The 21,958-nt window shown below is 49.7% G+C and overlaps 1 protein-coding gene across 1 annotated transcript in view; it reads right to left on the bottom strand.

The window, feature by feature from the left end:
• The window catches only part of DRC3 (dynein regulatory complex subunit 3), a 160,519-nt gene that overhangs the window by 72,103 nt on the left and 66,458 nt on the right, over nt 1-21,958 (bottom strand). Inside the window, exon 6 of the mRNA XM_085630204.1 lies at nt 17,420-17,539. Coding sequence (XP_085486330.1) covers nt 17,420-17,539 — 120 coding nt within the window. The remainder of the gene's footprint in view (nt 1-17,419; nt 17,540-21,958) is intronic.

Raw genomic sequence — 21,958 nt, 5'->3', positions numbered from 1 at the left:
CCACCCTCTGCACCCCCTTCCAGAACCCTGCTCCCTACCAACTGGGGCGGTACCTCTGGAAGAAGAACCGGTCGGGACGCTGATTACAGACGTCCCACCCTTCAGGTCAGGCTGATCCCGAACCTGACCTTCCAACCTCCGGCCTAGAACCTTTGGTGGAATAATCGCCTGGCACTCCAGGACTTTGGGGGATTTACACTCCATCCCCCTGAGGCTATCAAATGACACATATGTCGAGCGACTGTCTGTCTGGCGCTGATCTCCCGTCCCCTGTCCACCTGACAGTGCGCGGAGATCCCCCAGAACAGAAGTGGTGTCACCCTGGTCACTACACGGGATCCTAGCCCAACTGGGTAGTCCCTGACCCACAGGCCCTTCCACTGGGGAACTCATCCCCCAATCACTCCTCACGCTGGACTCCTGTACCCTCCCTACCGGAGTGGTACTGCCAGACTCTAGAACCACAGGAGCCCTGTTTACAGGCGCTCCAGGTCCTCTACTCACTAAGAGATCTTCCTCAAGTGGACTAACAGGACAGCCTAGGTCCCCAACTTGGTGTTCCCTCATGAAACCATCCAAGTCCTGAGGCAGGGTTTCGGGCATCTGGGGACCCTCGGTCACCCCCTCACTCCTGCTCCACTGAGCCAGGCAGTGAGCCCCTACACCCTCAACGCTATCCTGGGACCTAGCTGGGCTACACTGAGCCTCCTCCACCACGCTGGGCTGGAGGATCTCTGACCCACTATTGTTGGAATCACTCACTAATGACACTAGAGGACCTCTAGCACTTTCCCAATGGTCTGCTTTTTCTGCAAGCTCAAATGGCTCAGACAATCCACACCCCAACAGGTGTTGGCGCAACCCCGGCACACAACAACTGCGCAGGTGTTCTTTGAGAACCAGATCATACAGGTCGTCATAAGTACGTTCCGAGTTCTGATCCACCCAATCGGACAGTGCCTCATTACATCCCTCCAAAAACTCCTCCCAAGACTGGTGAGACAGTTTCCTACTGCCCCTGAATTTCAACCTATACTCCTCCTCTTGGGAAACAGGTACCATACTCGGGGAACTGGGAATGGGACTCTCTGTACTGCACTCTATATCGCTGCTACCACTGGACTCCACCCTCACTGGGGAATCCAGAAAACTACCACTGTGCTCAGGGGACAGGGAAAGGGATGAGGCGCTATCTCCTACGCTGGACCCAGCAAGGGACTCCCTACCCACGGGGTCCTCACTCTCTACTGGCGTCCAGGTACTGTCATCTTCTTCTGAGTCTCCAGGGCTCCCCACAGACCCACCACCCTCCAGGTGAGAGGCCCCGGCCCTGTCTTCCTCACTGCGCTCACGTTTCCATTCACCTGCTTGCCATCCAATCATGTGGTTCCTCAGTTCGTACACAGTGTCTGACTCTCTCACCCCTATGTTTCTCTCCCTACAGAACCTTCACAACTCCTGCATACTGTAATAAACTAGATCACTGGGATCAAAAGCAGGCTCCATTCTGGCAGACGTTCTAGAGAAAAGATCACACAGGGAACCTAGGGGTCTGCGTTTAACACAGGAGTACACAATTCACAAAGGATTCAGCAAGCTCTCTATCCCAGAGAACTCACACTCACTTGCCTAGTGCCACACACCATTCATCCACACACAACCCTCCCCTCGGACTGGTAAGGCAGTTTCTACCACCCCTGATTTCTCAACCTGACCACCACGTGACACAGGTACCAACTCTGGGCGCAGGGCGGGGGACAAATGTACAGGACACTATTACGCTGCCACCACTGGATCCCACCCTCTGGTGAATCCAGAAAACACAATGCACTAAGGGGGATGATCTACCCTCCCGAGCTAGGGACACCTAACTCACAGTGCACAAGAAACACATTTGCAAAGAAATGACAATTAAAAACAAACTTGGAACAATAATCCCTATACCATGTGATTTATCTAAATGCAGAGTTTTGTAGTGCGGCCAGTTGCCGCTGCGGTACAGCGCAAACGCAAGTCCAAATCCCACCGCTGATCACCAATGTTAGAAATGGGATTTCTGGTTGGCTAAGGCTTGCGCCAAAGTCAGGCAGAAACCACCACTCTAGTCAGGGCAAGGAAGTTACACGCCAAAGATAACCCCTGCTCACCCCCTTGGTAGCTTGGCACGAGCAGTCAGGCTTATCCCGGGGGCGATGTGTAAAGCGTTTGCGCGCGCATCCAGCAACAACACCCAAGGCCCACCACAAAGGAAACTCCACACAAGGTATTCTATAAAAATAGCCTTTGTATTATATACAACACATCAGATAAAAACACACACTTTACAATGTGCCAACAGGCACGGGCAGAATTTACAAGGGATTATATGTACAGGGGACAGGGCCACATGGACCACTGTCCGAAATTAGCACTCTTAGAACTTAGGAATAATACTTTAGAACATAGCACACAATAACATATATAACACACAATCAGTAACTCCTGGTAACCAGAAAGTACCACTTACGCAACCCTAACCACCTTAGGAAAATACTGCGCAGGGAATCAGGACCTCACCAGCACCACCTGTACTGGGAGAAAAACAACCACCTAAGTATCACTCTACCTGTAGGGGTCTAAGCACATAAACACAGAATGCATAAAATACATTCAAAGGTGTAAAGCAAAGCACATGACGCATAAACTCACATTAGCCACTATCTGTGGCAGTCCCTAGGCCAACTGGCCTTGTCGGGGCAAGGACGCCCTGCGTCCAGAAAAGTCAGGGCAAGGCTGCGCAGGCTGCGCAAGCTAAAGCGTAAAGGGGGGGGCCCAACCTACACGTTGCAGCTGCCCACTAAGTGCTGGGCAGCTGGGAAAAGGAGCGTGGGCACCACTGTGCCCTTTGAACACAAATCACAGTCACGTGGGGCCCCTCTGGGCTCTTAGAACAGTTATGGCCTTCTGAGCCCCTCTGGGCTCTACAACAAGCAATGCCCCCTGAGCCTCGCAGGCTCTATGACAAGAAATGCCCCTGAGCCTCGCAGGCTCTTCGCAAATATCTGCCCCGTCGTGGGAGCCTCGGGGCTCTGAACGATGATGTTCCTTTTGGAGCCTTCCGGCTCTAAACTCAGAATGCTCCTGACGTCGGAGGAGCCCTCCTGGGGCTCGAGAAACCAACGAAAATGCCCCCTTAAGGCGGAGCCTCGATGGGCTCGAGAACAAGTTGGGGCGGCCCGCTGCCTTCCGGGGCCGCCCGACACCTGCACTGTCCCGGTGCCTGCCGGTGGAGCGCACTTGCTCCGCACCCAACAAAGAATGCTACGGTGGAGCGCACTCGCTCCGCACCCAACCACGGATGCCCCCACTCACCGGGACGGCTCCTCCGGTCTCGGCGGCGCTGCTCCTCCTCTCGTTAGATCCAGCGCGGGGTGGGCTCCCGCCTGGATTCCTCTCCTTCCCTTCGGCAGCAACAGCGCGGGGCTCCCTCAGTGCACGGGAGCCCCGGTCCACAACTCACTTCCTGCTTCCCTCACAGGAGCGCGGTGTAGGCTCCTGTCCGCTTCCTGTGGGTACAGTCCCGCCCACGTCTTCGCCGAGGCTGCCTGGCTTCCGATTCTACCCGGCCGCGGCGGTGACTCTAAACTTCGGCAGTCAGAGGGGTAGGCTCCCTCGTCACAAGCAATATACGGCGGGGTGGGCACCCGCCGTAGGAAAATAATTAAATAAGCGGGGTAGGCACCCGCAAGCGCCACAATGCGGGGTGGGCACCCGCTTTAGAACACGGCCGAAAAGCGGGGAATCCCACGCCGGGGTTCCCTCGCTAAATATTGCAGCTCGGCGCTGCTGGGGCCACACAGAGAGCGCTCCTAGCGCTATAAGGCAGAGAAAAGCGCTCCCAGGCGCTTAGGGGTGAAATAACCACCAAATCCAGCAAAGTCCTTAGTAAGGTGGGCAGGGGGCAAGGCTGGGCTAGGGGCCAGCTCACTGGGCCCTCCAGGCAGGAAGGCAGTCCAAAGTGGCGGTTCCTCCTGGCCTCCAGTAAAGCAGCAGCCCCCCTCAGGATCCTGGAAGAGAACAGTCTCTGTGGGGACACAGCCCCATTTTTATACACTAAAACCCTTTGTTCTGGGTTCAGGGTGAGGGGGAAAACCAGTCGCAGCTGGTTGGGGAGCACCCTTGATGTGCTCAGCCCCTCACTCTATTCACTGGCAGGGCTAGGGTCGTCAGTCGCACCACAGGGGGCGGAGCCAGCATTGTGTGGGGAAAACCCTGCCCTATTCAGGACCCAGGTGTACTCCTCCCACCCATCTAGCTGCTGATCTCCCCATTCACCACTGGGTGACTCATCCTGACTCTGGGGAATCCCTAGCCCATCACATGACCTCAACCAGCCAATCACGCGACCAGGCACACATTTTACACTGCACACCGAAGTGCCCACTTCTAGAAGTGGCACTTCTACACTAGGTACATGCACGCCGCACACATCACCGCGCAGCATTCAATCACACGAGTCCGCACATACCAAACTCGGGCCTGCACACCCCACGCATCAGGAACTACTAGGGACACATACATTCCCCATGCATTCCTATGGGAGGGCAGGCCTATCTCAACACATGCACTCAGAGCGCGCACGCACTTTACCCTGGGACACAGGGAAAGTGCGCAGAAACCAAAAAATTACCACACCAAGTCACCAGTAAAAAGCAAAAAAGTTCAGGGGTGAACCTGCCAGAAGGGCCAAGTCCAACAGGGGGCAACTAAAACGTAGTGGCACCGATCTCACCGCCCAAGAGCCGGCCCTGTTTCTTCGCAGCTCAACACTTTCTGCTGTGGCCTAGACCGGCAACGAGCGCTGCCATGCTAGAGCTACAGGAGGGTGTGAGTTCCAACTAACAGGGTGCCGCTCACAGCTCGGACCATCCTTCTGCCCGCATCCCATGCAAAGAGGAGAGACAGCAAATGCACTTTAGTGTGTTTCCACTTCCCAGCCTGCAAACTATATCAAAGGTATGCCTCAGCTAGGGACGTGCCCCCTGTGCCTGTTCTGATCGTCAGTGGAGACCGCTGTCCCGCCCCTCCAGTTGCTAGGGTTACTACTCTCACCTGGTACAGTTTTAGGCCCAGCATCAGGGGTCCCGCCTGTTTTCTGGAGTTCACTCGTTAGCGCGTCCCAGTGTGTGGCAATTGGTGTCTTACGTAGACCTAGCACATCCTTCGCAGCTCAACACTTTCTGCTGTGGCCTAGACCGGCAACGAGCGCTGCCATGCTTGAGCTACAGGAGGCTCATGTGATTGCCACTTTTTGGTGATTAGGCGTTTAGCAACTATCAGCCCAGGGCAATGAAACGGGAGGTCACATTTTGATCCTTAGCTCTGCTATGGATATGTAGGATGCAAGTTTCCCAGCATAGTGGCACGTCGCGGCGCGTGCAGCGACTAAGGGAAAGCACTACAGATTCCCAGTATTCTTCCAATCGTGGACAGCCCCATACCATGTGGAGCAAGTCTGCTTCAGCCGAGAGGCATCGTGGGCAGGCAATGTCTGCGCGGTTATAGTACTTATTGATCTTTGCTGGTGTGAGATAGGCCCTCTGCGTTATAAAGTATCGAATTAGGCGAAAACGCATGTTGCGTGGAATCCCATTTGGTCCTTCTAGTACTCTGTGCCATTCGGAGTCTGTGAAAGGGCGCTGACTGTCTCTCTCCCAACTTGCGCGCAAGGAAAGCAATGTTGTCGCTGCGTGGTGTCTGAGGGCGGCAGTGAACCATTTAATTAAATGCCACCCTTGCCCCATGACATGTAAATATTGGATGATTAAATGTGTTGGGAGCTCACTTAACATGTCACCCAAATGTTTGTTCAGTACTGCTGTGACTGTACGGTATATGAGGAATTGCCCTGGTTGGAGCTGGTTGTTCTCCACCAGAGAGGCAAACGTCCTAAGTTCACCGTTGAGGTACAAATCCCCGACGTCTTGTATCCCTCCCTCTGCTAGGTGGCACAATTTGTGGGCCATGATAGCCCCAGACCCTCTGGGGATACCCAGCAATGGAGGGTACCAAGCAATGGTAGCGCAGGGCATATGGCGTTGTATGGCACGTTAGAAACAAAATTCTGCAGTGACATCTGTATGCCACGTAAAGTAGTAATTGTTCTGGAGGTCTCTGTCTATGACATGGATGAAACAATGTGAGGAGACCAAGATGTGATAGGGGCGGAGAGTCCGTCGCTGTGTCCGAGAGACGTCGCTCCGAGAGCCAGCGGGCCACCCATTGCAGTTGAGCTCCAAGAAAATAATGCTCCAGGTTGGGCACTGCTAGCCCACCTTGATTCGTCAGGAGGTAGAGTTTCCAGAGCGCCATTCGTTTGTGAGATGCTCTTCAAATACATCCCCTCACAACTCTGTCCATCATTTGGAAAAAAGATGGAGGTATATACAGGGGCAGATGGGTGAAATAATATAAAAATAAATAATTGGGGCCAATATGTATGAGCCTGTCTGCACTATCATTGTTGGCATGCTGTATAGGAGCCGAATCATATTGAGGAAAGTCTCTCCAAAACCATAGCACAGCAGCACTGTGAATAAAACCCCCCATTCCAGGGTATCAAAGGCCTTTTCACAATCCAGTATTAGACAGCCTGAGCGGGCCAGTGATCAGGTGCATAGCGAGCAACTCTAAAAAAGCGCTGCAAGCTCAGGGAGGTGTTCAGCTCTGGTACAAAACCATTCTGGTCTGTATGCACTAGGGATTGAATTAATGGTGACAGCCTGTCCACTAGGAGCTTTGCTAGGAACTTATAGTCTGTGTTTAAAAGGGCCAGCGGTCAGTAGGAGCCTAACTCCTTGGGGTCCCTGTCTGGCTTAGGGAGTGAAGCTAGTTGTGAATTAGCCATTGAGCCAGGTAGAGATGTCTTCCAGGGCAGCATTGTACAATGTGAGCAAGCGCAGGGCCAGGGTCTCTGCATATGCTTTGTAATACTCCACAGGCAACCCGTCAAGGCCAGGAGTTTTACTGGTGGCCAATGCCGCTATAGCTTCCCTGATCTCCTCTTGTTCAAGCGGAGCATCTAATGTCGCGCTCTGGTCTGGCGTTATCTTGGGTAGGCGCATAGAGCTCAGAAAAGCAGCCATGTGTTCCCGGTCACCCGGAATGGTGTTTTCATATAGTTCTTTGTAATGCCTTGTCATCTCTGCATGGATTTCGTGCTGAGTGTATACTGTGGATCGTGGTCCGCGGTGTTTATGGCATGTATAGGGTGCTGAGGCTGTTCCTGATGTAACACCCACACCAATAGGTGCCCGGGCCTGTCAGATGTTGGGTGTGTTCGCGCTGAGTGCGCTGCATAGTTTAGGCATCTAACATAGACCTCAACATAGTCTCATATGCCGACGACACCCAGCTGATCCTCTCCCTCACCAAAGACCCCGCCACCGCCAAAACCAACTTCCACGCAGGGATGAAGGCCGTTGCCGAATGGATGAAGAGCAGTCACCTGAAATTGAACTCCGACAAGACAGAGGTCCTCATCCTCGGCTCCACCACTTCCGCCTGGGACGACTCCTGGTAGCCAGTCTTGCTGGGAACTGCGCCGACACCCACCGACCATGCACGCAACCTGGGGTTCATCCTGGACACTTCCCTGTCAATGTCCCAACAAGTCAACGCCGTCTCCTCCTCCTGCTTCAACACCCTCTGCATGCTTCGCAAGATCTACAGATGGATCCCCTCCGAAACCAGAAGGACGGTCACCCAGGCCCTCGTCACCAGCAGGATGGACTATGGCAACGCCCTCTACGTGGGAACCAGGGCCAAACTCCAAAAGAGACTCCAACGCATACAAAACGCATCCGCACGCCTCATCCTCGACATCCCCCCCAACAGCCACATCACCGCCGCCCTGAAGGACCTGCACTGGCTTCCCGTCAACAAGAGGATCACCTTCAAGCTCCTCACCCACACTCACAAAGCACTCCACGATGCCAGACCAGCATACCTCAACAAGCGACTCACCTTCTACACCCCCAACCGCCAGCTCCACTCCGCCGACTTTGCCCTCGCGACCGTCCCACGCGTCCACCGAACAACCACCGGCGGCAGATCCTTCTCCCACCTCACCGCCAAGACATGGAGCACCCTCCCCATCCACCTTCGACAGACCCAGGACCTGCTGACCTTCAGGAGACTCCTCAAGACCTGGCTGTTTGATCAGTAGCTGCTCCCCCCCCTACAGCGCCTTTAGACCCTCGCGGGTGAGTAGCGCGCTTTACAAATGTTTGATTGATTGATTGAGTGTGTGCGACCAGGTATTCCGTGTGCTTGATGTGAAGGAGTAGTGAGGCTGAACCCTCCAGGCGATCCAACCGCACCTGAAGATCGTGAACGTGAGAATAGAAAGAGTATATGCGGGTGTCTGGATTGTGATGGCGTCAAACATCTATTAAAGACCAGTGTGTGAGCCAGGTATTCAACGCTAGTGTGTTCAAAGAGGTGGCTGTGTGCGTCAGAGGAGGAAATGAACGGTCCAGAGCAGTGTTTAGTACTGAGTTGAAGTCCCCACACAGCAACCAGGGAACTCCACTCTAGGGTGCAAGCAGATGTGTAAGGTGACAGAGAAATGCGGCTTGGTCCACATTCGGGGCATATATAGACCCCATCAAGATGATTTTCCCCTTTAAGTGGCCCTTTATAAAGACGTATCTGCCATCTGGATCAGTCTGCACCTCGTCTGATGCAAATGGTGTCCCTGCCTTGATCCATATTAGTGAACCTATCGCATGTGCGGAATAATTTGTGCTAAATACTTGTCCTTGCTATTTCCTGCGAAGAGGGATGCTTCAGGCTGTGTTATATGCGTTTCTTGTAGCAACGCTATCTTAGTGGCCCTACGCTGCAGATATGAATAGATGGAATATCACCTAGTTGGTGTTTGGATGCCCCTTAAACTCCAGGTGATTACGTTGGTTTGCACCATGCTATCCGAGTGCGATTGCGTGTATTATGAGGGGAATGTGGAAGGTCTGATCACTCAATTATAGTTATGGTCAGTTGAATGTGGGGGTCTCAAGTGGTGGTTGTCCTGTGGGCGGCTGTGTGAACAAAAATGGGGGATAACGATGCAACGTAAACAACAGTATCAGGGCAGACCCAGGACGTGGGTCGTCCCAAACCAAGTCTCGGGTGCATTATGCATCCAACAATGTTAAATAGTGTTCAAGGTAGCTGATACAGTAGTGGTAAATCTTGAAAGCCCTTTTGTTACATCATGCGTAATGGCCTAGTAGTGATCAGTGGGTGTCCCATGGCTGCCCGGCCACCAGCGACACCAAGACGCTGTATTCCATGCTATGGTACATAGTCTGCCAGAACTTCCCATCCACAGTTCAGTCAGTAAGGGGATCCAAACTCTGCAATGTTGCTTCCTCTTTCGAGTTCAGAAGTGTCCAACAAATCATTCCCTAATCTATGGACTGTCAGGCGATGTCATCTGATGTTTGGGGCTTCACCACTGGCAGGGATGGTGAACCAAGCCCGTCAGGCCAAGAGTGAGAGGAGTTTTTATCATTTATTGACTTTATGGATCCTGTATCCTGATCTGAAGTGTGTGCACGATCAGTAATCGTTGCCGCCACCTGTAGTGCCCCTCGCCACGATTATCTGCTCCAAGTCCGGTATTGTGTTGGGTGAGGCCTGTCGGGCTCTTTTTCGGCATCAGCTCTGCTGCCTGCCACCTCCTCTGCGGTGCGACCCTGTGTGGTCAGCAGAGGCCTTATGACCGTCCGCCAGCCCCATGCTCTCCAGCCATTCCCAGGCCTCCTTTGGGGAAGTGAAGAAATGGGTGGTGCCATTAGCCACCACACGCAGGCGAGCCGGGAACAGGAGAGAGTAACGTAGATCTAATGTGCGGAGGCGCTGTTTTACGGATTGAAAGGATCCTCTGCATCACTGTACTTGCGCCATTTAATCCGGAAATAGCATGACACGTGCGTTTTGGACCTTGATTTCATGTAGCTTGCGCGTTTCTCGTAGGACTGTGTCCCTATCACTGAAATTCAGTAGTGGGATCAGGAAGGTCCTAGGGCTCGCCCCTGAGGTAGGTCCTAGGGACGGCACTCTATGTGCCCGTTCCACCACGAACTGGGGTGACAGAGCATCATCTGGCAGTATTTCTCTCAGAGTTCTGCCTAGGCCACCGGGTCCCAGCCTTCCACATCCTCCGGCAGCCCCATCAGGCGTACATTGTTCAACCTGGAGCGGCCTTCGGCATCTTCAAGCACTTGCACCCTGTCCATTAGGCTGTTTATCAAAGTTGTGTTTGAACTGGCGGTGAGCCTCAGCTCCGTCAGTGCTACCTCATTAGCCCGCACCTTTTCTACCAGCTTGCGGTGATCTGCATGTAGCAGTGTAAAGTCCGATGCGACTTTATCTATTTTGGCTTCTAATGATCTGTCGAGCGAGGCACCAAGTTTCTCGACAGCGTTAAGCATAGTGTCCATCTTCGTGACCAGTGAGTGCTGTAGGGTATCCTTGCTTTGAGCTGCCTGTGTGTGGGACGAGCCGTCCGGCGTGGAGGAAAACTGCCCCTTGAGGGGTGGCGGACCTTAATCCTCCTATCACCAACTGCTGGGCTGTGGGCATGGGGCCCGCAGACTGCCTGTCATCAACAAAGAGTGTCCAGAAAGGGGGGAAAGTACAGTCGGTAGGGTGCGTAATGTGGCCCGCAGGGCCCCTGATCCTCCACAGTCCAACTAGATTTCAATGTGGCAGAACGTCAGCCCATTTGCCTCCACCGGTGCCCACTCCGTTGTCCTCTACCCTCCCCCTCAACCCCTCAGCGCCTGTAAGGCGAGGGGAACGCGTTGTGATGAGTGGGGACTGTCCCTTGCCCAATATTGTCTGCCAGTCTGCGCCGCTCACCAGGCGCCAAATGGTGAGTGGTGAGTCGATCAGATATAGAGTGAACCCACAGCCAGCAGCAGGTGGAGTGGGGAGGGGAGGCAGTAATCTAAGCCTGGGCCTGAACCGACCCCCGGACATCCACTGGTCGAGCTTGTCGTCGCCTGTCATCGCCTGCTCCCCCACCTCATGTCACTGCAATCTGAGTGGCAAGTGCAGGGAGCTCAAGGGGGCCAGACTTAAAAGGCACAGGAAGTCTTGGTGAGCAAGCGGCTGGCTGAGTAAAGAGAGTGCCACACCAGGCCTGGGCCTGAGACCACCTCCGAGCCATTACTCGTCACCTACGCTGCTGCCCAGCCCCCTCTGCACGCCAGGGCCATCGAGAGAAGAAAAGGTAGCATTGCAGGGATGCCAGGGAGAATTACCCACCAGTCTGCTTACAGCCGACAGTAGGAGCACCGCACCAGGCCTGGACCCGAACCAACCCCCGGGCGCAGCTCAGTCATTATCACTGCTGTCCAATTCATCACCTCAGTTCAGGATAGCAGGGGGGCACCTTTGCTGCTCGGATGGTCTGCGCGTCCCCCGTAGTCCTCAGCAGGTCGTGGCACAGATGTCGCGGAGTTGGATGAGGGCAGACCCGCAGGCCCCCGCGCGGGTCTCCCCAGACCCCCTGATTCACGCCCGCCTCCAAGCTCCGTAGGGCTCTACTCAGCCCAGGATCCAGTCGGGGGGACACAGGCGATGCGACCAGGTTCCCTTCGGATCGCTGTTCTCAGCATGGCGGTCCAGCAGGGGCCTGTGGGATCGTCTCTGCAACAGAAGTGCAGGCCCGCCTTCTGCATGACACTTCCCACCAAGGCCTCCTTGCAGCTATGGGGAGGCTCTGCTTCAGGTACGCCCCTCCAGCACCAACCAGTATGGCAGCCCCAGGCGGTTGCTTTGCTCACCTCTCAGGTGTGGATGGCCTTCGGTGGTATAGGAATCGTCAGGATAACAAGGGCTTGTGGTGGTGCTTCTCTAGTTTGCGTCCGCCATCTTGGCTACTTCAAGTACCAACTGCAGTTTGAATCGGCCTTATATAGTCTTTCCCCTGTTTCGCTCACAGCTGCATGGCTAAATAAGTGCTCACCTTATTGCCCCTTTCATATGTAGTTTGTCTGAGGCACAACAGAGTGAGCTCTGCTCTACTGGAGTATTGTAACGCCCTGAACGTCTCAGGATCGTTTAACAGACACGATAATGAGAACGCAACCACTTGTGAAGGTTTAGTTATTTTAATGAAGGCAAAAATAATACAAGGAATAAACAAAGGTTATAGTCACTGGAATCCTCCAGGCTAAGTACGTTACCAGCCCACAGCACGGATGGTCCTAACCGTCCTCTGCATATACGCCGATCCCGGCGTATGCCAACAGAGGGCAGAAATGAAATAGCCAACAATGCCAATCGGTAGGCTGCGAGGGGCACGAAGGGTGTTGGGGAGAATCGAGGAGTCAGGGAAACACCCAGCCGGGGTCTCTACCTGAAGGGAGCAGCCGCTCAACCTCTTCCTCAGACTGCACCGGGACGCGGGGTCACCACCTGGTGATGCGTCACCGATACCCCAATCACAAGCAAAGAAGACTGAACCGAGAGCAGCCGCTCGATCGATCCTGTGGACTTTCGAGTCTGTAACGCGGCAAACACCTCCTGGTGTGCGTTACAGCTGGCAGTCCCTGTATCTCTGGTCGGGCTGGGAGTTACGACTCCAACCAGCAAAAGCGCCACTGCGCTTTGACTCAGCCGAGTCAAAAAGCGAAGCTCAATGGTTATCCGGTAGAGCTTCCGGGTCCTTCACAGGTGACGATGGGGCAAGACACGGCCCAGGGAGTAACGACTCGACCTACCTCCGTTCTTGCCTTACTGGAGCACCACTCCGGAACACTGCTCTTAACTAAGCAGGTACGTCGGTGTAAACACAATATCCGACAGCGTTGTACCTCCCGGTTCCTCCCTTTATAGGGCGTGTTTTCCTTGAGTTATGTAACAGCTCTCCTGTTTACATAAGGGCGTGTTTTCCTTGAGTTATGTAACAGCTCTCCTGTTTACATAAGGGCGTGTTTTCCTTGAGTTATGTAATAGCTCTCCTGTTTACATAACCTCTCAACTGCTAAGCATCCTGGGAGATGTAGTCCGTTTTCGCTGGTTACCGTTTTCCTCCCCTCGATGACAGGAATTCTTGACAAGTATATTGCTGTGAGTTTATCTCTCTGTGTGGTCATTTCCTTTTGGAGAGCGAGGGTGGGGGATTCCGTATTGGCGCATTCCACGCGGAGGAGCTCTTCCTCTAGTGTTAATTGCTCCTTGGGCTTCTGATGCAGGAGAGTAGTCATGAGCGACACATACTTCTCCCTCAGTACAGCTTTAAAGACATCCCATGTCGTAGAATAGTTTGTATCTCGGGCGTCATTTGTTTGAAAATACTCTTGAATGGTTTTGCGAAGCTCGTCACGAAAGACGCACTCACGTGTAAGGGGAGTCAGGAAGAACCATCTACAGGAGGGTGATTTCGGGGCAGGCCAGTCTAATGTAACTCCGGACCATAGCATGATCAGAAAATGTTATGGGGTGGATAGTAGCTGCTACGAGGGCCTGTTGGAGTGTTTGGCTCACAAAGATATGGTTGAGATTCGAGTATGTTCGGTGTGAGTGGAAAAAGAAGGAATAGTCTTTAGTGGTGGGGTGGAGTGATCACCAAGCATCTAAGAGACCAAGTTGTGCCAATTCATGTATCACTGGGTGAGAGGTGGCCTATGTGTGACCTTTGGGGATGGGTACTATGCATATTGGGGACCCAGATGAGGTTGAAGTCCCCCGGTACCACTATCTCTCCCTCTGCAAAACCTGTAAGTGGACTGAGAAATGAAAGAAGAAAGTCTGCCTGGTTCGCGTTTGGGCCATAGGTCATGGCTATCGTACATTTACAGCCAAATAGGAGTCGTTGACCATTATCATTCTCCCCTCTTTGTCAGCCTTCACATTGGTTATTTGGAACTTAAGCGAAGAGTGGAACAACAGCGCGACCCCATTATGTTTAGAGCTAGCCGACGTCCTTTAAATGAGCGGGTAGGATTTGTGCTTTAATCTATGTTCCTCACTGCATTTAAGATGGGTTTCCTGCAGCGCTATTATCTCAAACCACTGGTCTGAGATATATTTCCTCTTTTTGTGGGGAATTAAGGGCCTTTAGATTCCATTAATCAAAGTTTACTGCCATGGGGATCCTAAGGCTTGGCACCACTCTATGCATTTGGACCTGCCAGACTGGCGAGTGATAAAAAATAGGGACCTTCTTGATTCCACTTGTAATTCTGTGGTGCAATCAGCAGAGAATAAAATCAAAACAAGAAAATTACCCCAGGTTAAAACGCTTATAAAAGCAAAAAGTACAACACTCCTCAAACCCTATTAACAACTTAGCAAGTATGAAGTGTACGAAAAACAGATAATCGCTTAAGAAAACTTTAGAAATTTCCAGTACTTTTAGCCACTGTAAGGATAAAAGGTACATTATTTTACATTACAATATTTTACATTTAAAAAACAAATCCAATTATGGAAAACATGAAAAAGCATCCGACATAGGGAATCATTTAGAGTTTTGCAGAGGGGAAGCCCCACCTAATGAGTCCAGCCGAATCTGCTGTGCCTGCTATTAAACTGGCTCATACAGAGGTGGCAGATATCGCTAAGTTGCAAAAGGGGCTCAATAAAATATGCATATATGATTTGTGCCAGTTATTTCCCATTACTAGCAAACATTGCCACACCAGGTAATAAATCACGGTACACAAGGGTTATGCACCACATAGCCTAACCTCTTAATTTAGTGCAAAAAAGGAAATTAAGCTGCTTCCAGGACCTTCTGTTTCCAGTGTAAAGCTAACATACAATACTTTTCTGAAAAGAGTAAACCAAAGCCAGTTGTTGGATGATGCAGTATTGTCTAATATTACCTGACGGGTGTAGCAGGAGATGCCAAGTACCGTGGTTATTATTTTGTCATTCTAACAGAAGCATCTCACACCCAAGGTTAGCCATGGAATAATTTCAGATTATATTACACAAATTATGAAATTATGCATTTTGAGGCATGTAACTAGAACAGCATCCTCTACAGCTGTTCTTTGCCTCTTTGCATTACATATACTAGAAACACAGAAAGCTCATTCCAGAACCAACACAAAAGCAGGACACACACTGGACCATATCTTCACCACAAGCGACAGCATCAAATACAACTCCACCACACCGTTCACATGCACCGACCACTCTCATCATCCACTTCCAAATCAGCACACCTCAAGTCAACATCCTACTAGGTTCAGCATTCCAAGCCACTGTTGGGGGAAAATCATAGAAGCTGACTGACTCAGTGCTCTCATCGCGGATTAACCTAGCCCCACAGACAACCTCGAAAAGGGCATCAACAGCTTCAACAACTGGATCAAGAACTGCGTGGACTCTATCGCACCCATCAAACCCAACAAGCGTAGTAGATCATACAAACAGACTAGCTGGTACACAGAAGACCTCCAAGACACCAAACAACACTGTAAACAGCTAGACAGTCACAGCACCACTGATAAAACTACCTACAAGTCTGCATTTAGATGCTATCACCAGCAACTAAGAGACACCAAGAAAAAAAACACTTGTGGACCACTTCAAAGGAAGCTCCAACAGCTACACAGAGATCTTCTAGATTGTTAAGGATTTCACCTGCCCTCATCCACTGTCACCAACATCGCTGCTTTCCAACAACTCTGCAACAACCTATACAACTTCTTTCACAGCAAAATCGCAAACATCTACAGCAATTTCGCACACCAACACAACCTCTGAGAACTCGTTGCTAACCCACCCACTGCCAACCAAGACAGCCACCTGACCAAATGGACAACTTCTACCAGAAACAAAACACTGGCAATCATTTGGACCATCCCCTCAGGGGCCCTATTGGACCCATTCCCCCACCACATATACGACCTGGGAACATCACCAATCAGCAGCACCCTGACCCACATCATAAACACCTCCATCATGTTCTTCACTTTCCTGGATGAATGGAAACTTGCAGACAATAACAATCTACTTAAGAAGCCCACAGCAAACCCAAATCAACTGATCAACTTCAGAGCCATCTCCCTGCTTCCCTATCCAGCCAAAGTAATTGCAAAGGCCATCAACAAGCAACTCACAACCCACCTCGACCTTCACCATCTTCTAGACAACACTCAATCAGGATTCAGAAAAAAACACAGCACCGAAATGGCACTCATTGCGGCCACCGAAGACATTCTGATCATCCTGACCAAAGAGAAACAGTGGCCCTCATCCTTCTTGACCTCTCTGCGGCCTTCGACACTCTCTCCCATAACACCCTCATCAGAAGACTCCATGAGATTGGCATACAAGGATCCACTAGCATATCGATCTGTTTCTTCCTCACAGGAAGAACCCAAAGGGTCAAGCTGCCACCCTTCACATCAGAGACCAATAAATTGATATGCAGAGTCCCAGAGGGATCATCTCTCAGCCCCACCCGTATTAACATATTCATGACACCACTCACCAACATCATCCGATTATAAGACATTACCGTCATCTCCTAAGCCAATGACACCTAACTCATCTTCTACCTGACGGACAAAACAACCACCGCCAGAACCAACTTCATCAACTGCATGACCATGGTAGCTGACAGGATGCAAACCAACTGCCTGCAGCCCACACCCATGGACCACACAAGAAATCTAAGGATCATCCTAGACACCAGGCTTAGCATGATGGCTCAAGTCAACACAGTGTGCACCTCATGCTGCCACATCCTACATATGCTGCGAAAAATCTTCAAATGGTTGCATCAGAACACCAGACAGATGGTCACGCAGGCACTACGGCAATACTCTCTACGCCGGAATCTGCAAACAACTCCTATACAGACTTCAGAACAGCGCTGCAAAACTCATACTATACCTCCCACACCACACCCACATCAAACCGCACCTCAGGAAGCTTTACTGGTTCCCCATTCACAAGCGCAGCCAATTCAAATTTCTCATGCACACATACAAAGCCCTACACAGCACAGGACAAGGATACCTGAACAGCCGCATACACTTTCACCAGCCCACCAGACACCTAACTATCTGTCTCACTTTCACTGGCACACATTCCCTGAATCCGCGAAAACAATACTGGGGGTCGCTCATTCTCCTATATCTCACCCATGACATGGACCGATCTCCCTCAATAAGCTAAAGACCTGGCTCTTCTTATAAGCACCTTAGAGACCACAAATCTATACACCTGCCAAGTGCCTGGATCCTCACTTGGGTGATTAGCGCACTATACAAATCAATATAACATAACAAGTTATTAAAAGACAAGCACACAATCTTTTGGTGGAGTGCCCTATGCCTAAATAAGACTAGCTCTCCAGGTTCTAAGGCCAGCAAGTTAACCAGTAAACTCCATCTCTTCCTACCGTGTGCCTCTCCAGCTCCTTCTGCTTTCTAAGTTCTTCCTCTTGTTGCATCTTGGCCTGCTTCTCATTGTGAATCAACTCTTCAATTGAGTCCTGATACTTCACACTCCCCATTTCTCTCTGGAAAAACAAAGAGATTAGTCATGAACTATTTGGGCGGACTGGATCCACATTGGTGCCTTTCATACTGGAAAAGCATTAAATGGGGAAAAATAAAAACAAAGCCCATTTTTTCTGTCCCAGGCTAATAACATGTTTTGTAATAATGAAGTAATAATATTTATAAAAAAGAAAAATGTATAGTTAGAGTTGGGCATAGCTGGAGCTCCTCATAAATTAGCAAAGCTCCTGTTCCAACAAATTTGTGGAGGAACCACAAGCTTTCAGGTAGCAGAACCTCAGTGATTATTGCCGTTGTGAACCTTTGAAATGGCTATATCTCTGCCACAGATCCCATATGCGATGGTGAATATAGTCCCAGCCCATTGAGAGCATAGCTGCAATACACTGTTTTCCCTGCCATGAGCTGCATGGTTGACCCAAACAGGGAAACAAAGGGCCCCAGAAAAAAAGAATAATCACAGCGCCAGAGCCAATTAAAAACAAAATTCTAAAAGAAACTTCTGTTTTGCAAGTTTGTTTCAAAATAACAAAAAGTGAATGCTGAGTGGGTTAAACATTACACCACTCTTTTGTGTCTGTGGTGTATCTGCAGCATAAGTGGATGCAGTAAAGGCATAGCAGTCCCCATTAGGCATGCAGGATCTCTATATCTGGTGGAGGGTCATGCTCAATGAAAGCAGACCTGGGAGGCCACTGGTCAATCATTAAATCATGTGTTCAGTGATAATGATCAATTTATTTGTTGAAAAACAAGCAAATCCAGCAGCATTTCTTCACAATATACTGTATACATTTGCAGAAGCAATGAAATAAGCACATAATCATATTGGTACATACATGATATGGAGGTGCGAACAGTAATTGATGAGAGATGGTACAAGGACAAACAGTATGAAACATAAAATCACACAGTATATATTTTGTTCCTTGTCAGGCAATGTTTGTGGTGGCTGAGTAAAGCTATGAAAGAAGGTTCTGGGGATCCTCGTAGGTGTGATGGATAGAGAGTAGGTGATATGATTTGACTCTGTAAAGCTACAGCTATCCGAGATGACTTTTTAAAAGTGTCTTAAATACTCTAGTGTGGTGAATATCTACAGTAGTCTGAGAGTAAATTTCAGTGTAATGGAATCAGGAAGTAGAAAGACCAGAATCTGGTTGTTGAGCATGGGAGCCAAGGAAGTTGTAAGTAGGTTCAATTGGAGGTTTCATGCAGGGATTTGGCAGGAGAACGGTTAGTAAGGTAAGTAGGGAAGGCTTCATTGGATGCAAGGCAAGCAGTTTAGTCCAGTTTAACACCAATAAAAACTCATGTTGGTGTTGGTGTTTTGTGTTGAGTGGCCATCAGAGAAGGCAATACAATTCAAGCGCACAGATCTAGTCTTTGGCCATGTGGAAAGGGAGGTGGCGTGGATGTTCAGCAGCTGTAGCTTGCTACTGTGGAGATAAAGGTTTCCAAGCACATGCTTGAGTTGAAAAGTAATCAGAGATTTCTAGTTCAGTGGTAGCAGCAAGGTAATCTAGTGGAAATGGTGTTCCAAACTTTAGCATAAATTATGGACAACCACTTTCATGTCCAACCTTTTCCTCCTCCTTTTTCTCCCCGGCACACACTTACACAAACTGGAAAGTCTACCTAATAGCTAGTCCATTTTAACTGTGACAGTCATTCTGAGGACTATGGTAAGATAAGGGAGTCGTGAATGGCAATTACTAATTTCACAGGGCTTCTTGGGTTCAGTATTACCACATCATTACAAGCTCTGCATGTCAGAATGGTATACCACAATACTACAGCTGTTGTTCTCTATTCAGAGGTGTAAAATGCACAATATTGCAGTTTTTGTACTGTACAGTATTAGCCCACAAGTTGTAATCAGGTGCTAAGTCTTGTTTACTCCTGAACTGGGATAAATGCAGGCCTCAAAATAAGGGCTGGAGTAATGGCAATTTTGTTAGGAAATCCTGACTCATGAATCAGGATTTCCAAGTTAGAAGTGGAAATTGCCAGTTAAGTGTACAAGAGCAAAGACGTTTGTGAATCGGGCCCATGGAAGTGGAGCCAATGCAAGGAACATTGTCACCCTATGACAAGTGAACATTTGCCAGCACACAGGTACACATTTATACTTCTCTGTATAGTAAATGAACAACTCCATAAAATGAAAGGTATTGGTACCTGTAAGAAAATGACACCTTACAGATGTGAAGAACACTGAATGTGCATGTTATTTTAAAATACTATAAATACTCTGATGGATCCAATATTTTAAAGCAATATTTACTCATAAAAAAGTACTTTAAATTATGCACTTGACTTTGCCTTAGACAAGCACATAAACATATAGTATCTAAATTGGGTCAGATCCTTGGTGGATCTCACCTTCCTCCTTTGCTCAATTCCTGCTCTAACTGCATTGTTGAGACTTCCTAGGTTAGCAGTGCACTTGCTCTATGTTGTGATGTGATACATTCCAGGTTGGAGAACCTTGGAATGTGGAATTTTCATCACCACACTCTATCTGGCCAGCTTTAGCTGGGAGTCGCTTGTATAGGGTCAGGATATGGTGGACCTGGTACCGACCGATGACCTCTGCCTGGAACTGGTTTACTAAATCTCTACTTGGAGTGTGGCTCTGCCTCAAAGTGGTGTGATGAGTGCTTGCAGTTCGAATACTCTAATCTTTCTCTTGTGTCTTGTACCAGCACAATGCATGTGTCAGCAATGTTGGTACGTGCACTGTGTCGGTGCAGCACAGAGATGAGTAGAATACAGGTGCTGTCAATAGTAGCAGTGCACAGGACCTGCCCTCACACTACCTCCCAGTTAAACAGCCATTGTGGGCCAGATTTAGAGGCTGGTGGTCAGAGTAGCATCAGCAAGTTTTCCTGCTGCGCTGCCGTGCATCAAAATAAATGGGCAGCAATGGGCCGTATCTACAAGATATGGCGCATTCCTGTCCTTCTCCCCTATGCCGGCTCACAAACAGCAGCTTGCGCAGACACCCTGCATAATTTTGCAAGGGTGCCTGCACTGAGGGGATGATTGTTTTTGTGCAGGAAGGGACACCTTACTGCACAATAATAATCATTAAACAAATTCTCCTCTTTCTATGCATGCTGCAGAATGCAGCACGCATAGAAAGAGGAAAAAAACAAGGAGGAATAGAAGTATTTCTCCTCGTTGCGCCTCCTTACGCCTCCCCTGGGGAGGCATAGGATTCTGACACATTCCCAGGTTTACAAAATATTGTAAATCTGGGAATGGGTAAAATTCCATGAATGTTACGTGGGAGCACCAGCAGCAAAACCCATGGATTGCCCCTTTCACACAGAGTAATGCGTGAAAGGGAAACATATTTACAAGGCCATGAAAAGTCACGCAGGGTGACTTTACATGGCCTTGTAAATATGGGGACGCCCATTGCTCTGCCGGTGCGTCAACAAAAGTGACGTACCAGTGGCACAATAGGCTTGTAAATAAGCCCTTTAGTCTGCCATCCTGAAGGTACTCAGTCTACCAAATTTAGAGATGCCTGCTGGCCCAACGGTCATCTATTTACTTTGAAAGAAACCACCATCACAGCGTTTGCTTTCAAGGTTCAAAAGGTTTGGTGAACGGCCGACGTCGGTTTTGAAGGGCGTTCACAATACATTTAACTGTTTTTGTTTTCAGAAAAAAACTCCCATAGAGGGAGTTTGTTAATGAAAAACAAAAACAAAAAAAAATAATGACCTCCACACCCTGGGAGTTTTCTCCGTCGGAGAAGGGGGCACAGTATTGATTATTTCTGCCTTGAGTACCAGTCTTTTCCTGGCAGTGACGGACATAAAAAAACAATCACAATATCTGCTTTAAACAGACCGAGCGGTGTGATAGCTTTAGTCCAATGTCCCCTACACAATCAGGCTGCAGGAGTAAGCTTTCCGTCAATAGGCAAAGGGGACTCTTTCAGCAGAAAGCTTAAGGTTCACTTGTCTCTTAACGCAACAGGCAGACCAAGAAGACTTGCAATGGAGTACCCTGTCTGCCAAACTCTAAATCACACCATATGCTTGCCAAATTGATGGGGTTTCAGGGGTTCTATGTTTATCATCTCTTTACATAAGCGTTAGGGGGCTCCGATCTAGAGCTCTGGGGGAAGGGACAGCTGATGAAGCGTCAATCACCTGTAGCACATATCGTGGGTAAACACTAATTACACCAGTCACATCTGATCATTGCAACAAATATAGAATACTGTAACCTTATCTGAGTCTGTGTGGTAAGGGACACTTTTACAGAGGTCTTTAAAATGTGATGTCTGTTCCCATTAAAGAATTTGGAGTGAGTGTGAAAAGAGAAGAGGGAAGGTTGATGGGCCAGCTCTTAATTTCTGTATTCTGGTGTTTCTTGGAAGAAATATTCAAAATAAA

This window comes from Triturus cristatus, chromosome 10 (assembly GCF_964204655.1).
Source record: "Triturus cristatus chromosome 10, aTriCri1.1, whole genome shotgun sequence".
Lineage (NCBI taxonomy): Eukaryota > Metazoa > Chordata > Amphibia > Caudata > Salamandridae > Triturus > Triturus cristatus.
Note: the sequence above shows the minus strand (reverse complement) of the source record. Positions and strands in the feature narration are given on the sequence as shown.